The 6,049-nt window shown below is 42.1% G+C and overlaps 3 protein-coding genes across 3 annotated transcripts; 1 reads left to right on the top strand and 2 right to left on the bottom strand.

Annotated features, from left to right (window-relative positions):
- Window positions 1–367: 367 nt before the first annotated feature.
- On the bottom strand, window positions 368–707 carry SARC_01688 (hypothetical protein; the record flags this gene model as incomplete). The annotated part of the gene is made up of 2 exons (XM_014304589.1): window positions 368–439; window positions 474–707. 2 exons carry the CDS (start codon window positions 705–707, stop codon window positions 368–370), a joined length of 306 nt encoding a protein of 101 aa, XP_014160064.1.
- Window positions 708–1,624: 917 nt separating this feature from the next.
- On the top strand, window positions 1,625–2,188 carry SARC_01687 (hypothetical protein; the record flags this gene model as incomplete). Its single annotated transcript, XM_014304588.1, has 3 exons — window positions 1,625–1,702; window positions 1,860–1,945; window positions 2,111–2,188. The coding sequence occupies exons 1-3, from the start codon at window positions 1,633–1,635 to the stop codon at window positions 2,186–2,188; spliced, it is 234 nt and encodes a 77-aa protein (XP_014160063.1). The 5' UTR covers window positions 1,625–1,632.
- Window positions 2,189–3,307: 1,119 nt separating this feature from the next.
- SARC_01686 (hypothetical protein) lies at window positions 3,308–5,498 on the bottom strand (the record flags this gene model as incomplete). The annotated part of the gene is made up of 4 exons (XM_014304587.1): window positions 3,308–3,439; window positions 4,202–4,325; window positions 4,572–4,735; window positions 5,289–5,498. The coding sequence occupies 4 exons, from the start codon at window positions 5,496–5,498 to the stop codon at window positions 3,308–3,310; spliced, it is 630 nt and encodes a 209-aa protein (XP_014160062.1).
- Window positions 5,499–6,049: the final 551 nt, after the last annotated feature.

Here is a 6,049-nt window from a genome sequence, read left to right as displayed (position 1 = left end):
ACTCGAGGATTATATCACAATACGAACTGTGAAGAGTAATTATGGCTGAATATGGCCACAATGTACGCTCCTAGATTTCCAGGCTGCCCGCCACAAGCAAAAGTGCATGCTACACAGTGCACAATGATCGTATAATTCAAACCCCCGCACGTGAAGGATGCAAGCAAACTATACTATCGCATCAATTTTGATATGCAGACATGACTGTAGTCTGACAAAAGAATGATGCAAGCGAACAAAATAGCTACGTAAGCGCATATATGCAGAGACGTACCTGTTGCCCAAAGAGTAATAAAATATGTACTAATTAAACTATACTTGAACACTAATATGTAGGAAACATGCCTGTAGTCTAGATAAAAGGCCGCTATGCCCAGCGAATTGAGCCATCCCGAAACAGGCTGACTTTCCGCGTGTGAGGTGAACCTGTAACCACCGCCTGGGAGAATAAGCACAGCGGCACATTGCTTCACTCGGTCAGACTCCAGTAAGGGGTAAGGTGTGAGCTTAGCATCTCTGGCACCATTGTCTTTGAGAGTTACCCCTTCCCATATGTCAATAGCTTTATTGTTCAATACGTGATCGAGTGCACGCTGTTGGAGAGCAATGATATCTGGATCGTAATGTCTCTTGATTGTGTACAGGAGGACTACTGACAGGCAGACAGCTGTCACCACCATGACAGGTGAGTGGATGGTTTGCATCATCCTTGCTAGTCTATGCATCCGAGGTAGACAATGCCAGTCCCTCTAGAGGACGGCAACAACGTAGTCATATAGAAAAAATGGCAAAGCCTTCTTCAGATATGCGCGTCCACTGGACACGGGGCGGGGGTATGTTTTATTGCAGCAGCAATAAAAACTCTAAAGTGTCGAAACCCAAGAAGTCGGCGACTCCCTTTTTTTAGGAATAGTGACGTCAACTAAAAGCCGCAGAGGTATCTTGACGTCCCAAATTCCTCATAAAGGAATTTGTTCTTCATTTTTAAGGCTATTTCACTGGCTTGTATTTATAGATTTTACGTGTCAACTTAACAACCATCCAACACTTTCAGCCATGCTGGATTGCTCCTGACGGCTATTTATAGAACAAGTTTTTGTAGATCATCAATCACCTGTGACTTGTGTGAGTGTGATATGTCCTGTGAGGCTGTGAGTCTGTGACAGTTGACACGCTCGTCTCACACTTCACACTTCACACTTCACACTTCACACTCACAGTGTGACTCTGCTTAGTCTGCACTCTGCACTCTGCAGCTGCTTTCTGCTCATCACTGCTGTGTTGGCTTTACAAACCTCTTTTTTTAATTTTATGCAAACACTCCATTCCTCCATTGTACACTGTTTTTTTAATTTACAGAATTGCGGATCACTGATTGTGGCCGTGTGGCGTAAGTACTGGCGTGTGCCCGCCGTGTGGGATCACTGGGTTGTGGAATCGCGAACTGGTGTCTACTCTACTCTCTCTCTCTAATAGAGTGATTGTCAATTTTGCATAGTTCTGAAGAAGTCAAGCAGGCTATGAATTTTGTGGAATCGTGATTGTCAATAATTATGTGTATGTAAAATCGGCATAATAGTACCACACATACCGCTTCTTCTCGCATTTATATTCTTTAGAAAGATTATCATCATGACTATGATCAAGGCCTTCTCCTCGTTCTTCAAGCACAGACCCGCTGAGACTATTCCCGTGATTGGGGGTATGTGAAATTGCTCGTTTATTCGCGACACAAACAGGAACCGTACAGAGCAGCGATTATGCTTTGTATTCTAAATTTGTCTACGTCATACTTCTATTCAGATTTTCTTATTCGCCCCACCTGTAGATGAACTAATTCAAAAAAAAATATCGCGCAGTCACACTTTTGGGCGTAGCAGGATGTGCCACATCTCTCGCATGGACCTGGGGCCCACGGAACGCACAGTGGACTGTTGCAGGACGGGTATGTATCCGCAATTGCTTCAGCACACTATATTCTGTAGTTTATGTGGTTGAGATCGATTGTTATGTTTTTTTGCTATTATATAAAGCCTTTAATAGCCAAATCCAAATTCACTCATCAATGAATACTTCATTAACATATGGTATTGTTTTGAATGGTTTACAGTTCCCGGAACTGAAGATTACCGAGGGTCAACAGACTAAACTTATGACAGTCAACCAAAAGTACTCTCAGACCGCTTAAAGCGTAATTGAAGTGGAAATGGTTCTCTGCTGGACGCAATGAGAAAAACATGTATTGTTCAGATTGAAGTTGAAGTGGTTTAGATCGTAGCATATACACACTTATACGCTATGGATGTGGATGAGCGACATCCGCACTCCGTGGGACTAGCAATCGTACTTCTGGGATGGCTACCTTATATACTGAGGATTCGGGCTGTACCCGACCTCCCGAAGATAGGATATAAAATTACACTCATTTTGTAACTGCCAGACTTGCGTTATGTCTGCCCTATATCCGCATAATATACCATACACGTACGCTGTCGCTGCGTACCTTTGATAGCCACTAGTACATATACCTGTGTACCATGCAGTACGATGGAAGCTTTCGTGTGTGTGTAATTTAACGAACGTTGTTGAAAAATACCACAAAGGAACTCCTCAAGCAAATATTGAAGGAATTCATAGGGCGATATGTAAAGAATCTTGTACACTTTCCGAGTGTATAGTGGACATATTGCTGTGTATCCTGACAGTGATAAGATACAGTGGGGTGCATCTGCAATCAATTCCGTATGCTCCGCTAATATTTGATCTCTATGTAGATGTGCACGAATGCACGGATTTGTACTTTCACAAAGTGAGCTCTCTGACATACTCGAAAAGAGGGATCACGCGTGCTTTTTTACTAATGATGTAGAAAACTATATATCCAATGCTATACGTGAATTGCATTGTACTACAATTTAAGGACACAGCATGGTGCTAGAACAATGCACCACTAAAAATGGTACGTAACAGATCCACACTCACGGCATGCAATTCACTTTTTAACACTGCAATCACTTGCAGATCTGGTCACAAATATATTCAGATAAAGTGTTTATTTTAGGCTCGCACAATCAGTTGCATCCAGTATTATATGCATAATTTCGAAGATATTTCTTATTTTTTAGTCTCCCACTGTCAGGTGTACGTACATATGTAGATGATTATATTTTGCTCAAAATTAGAATAGACAAACGGTGCAAATATTGCTTCCAGGCGAGATTATTCGTACCTTATTGTTTTCCAAAAATTACATGCTATTTTAGCGTGTTATATATACTGTCGCATGTATTGCACTGCTATTATTTGTCTATTCGCACAGCAGGTCTGTGATGTCATAGTCACTTTTATCCGTATTCGACCTGTGGGTGACGGTCCCAGATTTCTCTATCATTCGCATCCATTTCTTGTTGCTTCTGTAATAGATGTCGCGACACAGCTCCTACACCGAAATGAATAGTTGATATGTGGTTAACTAGCGGTACTAGTAAATACAATAAAAGCTGATACAATTCAAGAGATATACGACATCATGGCGCGCGAGATAATAGTCGTAATGTCACACCATAATTATTCCTACTAAAACGTAGATGGTCTAGGATGTATATCGATCCCAGCTATTGCGGTATTTAGAGTACAGCATTTCCGGCGCTTATCAGGTTGTTTGGTGGCAAAGGTTTAGCGTGGTGTATCGAGGATCGTAAATACAACGCACCTTTCAATAGATAGTGATGCGTCTGCAGAATTGACAGTTTTAGTCGGTACGCGATATCCGACAAACGTTTTTGTAGAGCTTCTTTTAAAGCAAACACTTGAAAGGTGAAGAAAACATGCATGTAGAGTTCGAACAAGTGGTAAAGTTGCATGTAGAGTTGGAATGCATTGCAGAGTTATTGCGAACACACTCGAGACAATATACAATGTAAACCGTTCGTACACGAGGACCCAGGGCTGAATTCGAATAGTTGCCTTGTGAGTATTCGGTTCGCAGGCATGGGCCGAACACATACTCAGCGAGTTTGATTAAATGAATAAGCTGACAGGCATATTGCTTCAGATTGAAACTTCATTTATCCACAATAAATACCCACGGTGACGTACTTGCGTATACAAAAATATACTTATATCACAATCGATTACATACATGAGAGCAAACTTGAGTTTGTAACTACTCATATCACACCACTTTTAGTTCAAGTCGCACCTGTCTTTTCATTATATTTTCCTTGTTGCTGGTTCGGTGCAACTTCGTATCTAGTGTGAAGTCGGTGATCTTCGTCCAATTGTTTGCGAATATTCCCACTTTCTGCATCAGATGGTACACAATCCTAACGAAGATGGGGACAAAATTAAAGTTCGTTCAATCACACCGAACAACCATCCTGAATATACTACAAAGCGCATTCGGAGCTCATATTCGCTCAAAACGTGCTTACTAAAAGTACGAATTCGAGGTAAACACATGAAGAAAAGTCAAGCATAACACTATAGTGTTTTTGCCTGGATACTGATACAGTCAGAGAGACATTATTCTACATGTATTTGCAGATACACAGCTACAAAGATGGACTCACTGGTGTAGTGCGATGTGTTGCCGGTGGCCGTACTCGCCATCTTCTCCGTGAGTGGCAATCTGATCCCACACCTGGCTGCACAGAAGTTTGTAGATCTCTTCCACAAACTCGATAGGATATTTGAACTCGTCCACCATGCTATCGGCGAGACCGAAGATGATTGCCTAACGTACCCAAACAAAACGTATGTCAGGGTGTAGCGCATGTAATTGCGTGCGAGTTGCAGTGGGTGTGCTATGCACTTCTTGCATAGTGTGTGCATGTGAACTCTTACAACACATTAGTTGCATACTTGCGATTGGCCCGCGTAGGCCCTGACCGATACATGGTGCATAAATGTTGTGCTCCTCTTTCGAACAAGCCCACACGAAAGGGCATGTCATCGGTACAAATCAGCGAGAAGGAGATGTACACTATTCCGGTGGATTACATAAAAATGCTAAGGACAAGCGCCCGTATGCGCATGGGAATATTGAACCAGTACTGAAACATTAATAAAGTTCGCACAACTACGACCCCGACACAAAACGACCGCACATTCGCATGCATGCGCACCTCATTCACATTGAAAGCACCTAAAATTACACTTGTACGCCAGGGCTACTTGTAATCATCAATAGCCGATATTGTAAGTCATTGGATCGCAAACCAGAGTATACCCCGTGCAGTTGCTGTAGTTTCACATAGGAACCGTGCGATACCACATGCGCCCCATACCTCGTTGAGATTGAGGGCCTCCACCATCTTCTTGACACCTTTTGGGCGTCTGTGATCGTTCGTGATGTACACCACCACCCACTCGCCAGGATGGTTCAGAAGCTCCTCTCCCCCAAATATAACCTCGTCATCGGGATGGCACACTATCATCAGGCGTTTACGGGTTGTGGTCTCGGGGTTGCCGGCGAATTTTAGATTGTACTCGGGCATGTAGACGCGCTTGCCTATAGAGAGAAAATAGTTATATCAACTACTCTACTGATTGCAGGGATTTGCATGTGGCTAACATATTCCTGTAAGGCTTCCATGCAATGATGGTTAGAGTCTGATACACATGTTGAACTACGCCGAAGAGTTTGCGAATGGTGAATATGCATCACAGACAGCGTGGTTAAGTTAAGGTAAGGTTGTGGCATGTCAAGATGTAGTCCATCTACGTTAAAATAACACAAACAGATGCAACACTTACTGGACACTACTAGCAACATTGAAACTACGATATGCGTATATTACTGTTCTTCACAGGTTGACACCAGCTTCAATATAGTCGAGTCAATCTATACATGACGAGATACCATTTTTAACATGTATACATATATATGAATGTATATATATTTAAACTATATATAGATATATATATACTGCTTTATCTATATGTATATAGATATTTACATATATATATGTGTGTGTGTGTGTGTGTGTGTGTGTGAGTGTGTGTGTTTATGTATGTGTGTGTGCGCGTGTGTGTGTGCGTGTATACA

Source organism: Sphaeroforma arctica (genome assembly GCF_001186125.1).
Source record: "Sphaeroforma arctica JP610 unplaced genomic scaffold supercont1.69, whole genome shotgun sequence".
NCBI lineage: Eukaryota > Ichthyosporea > Ichthyophonida > Sphaeroforma > Sphaeroforma arctica.
This window is presented reverse-complemented; position numbering and strand designations above follow the sequence as displayed.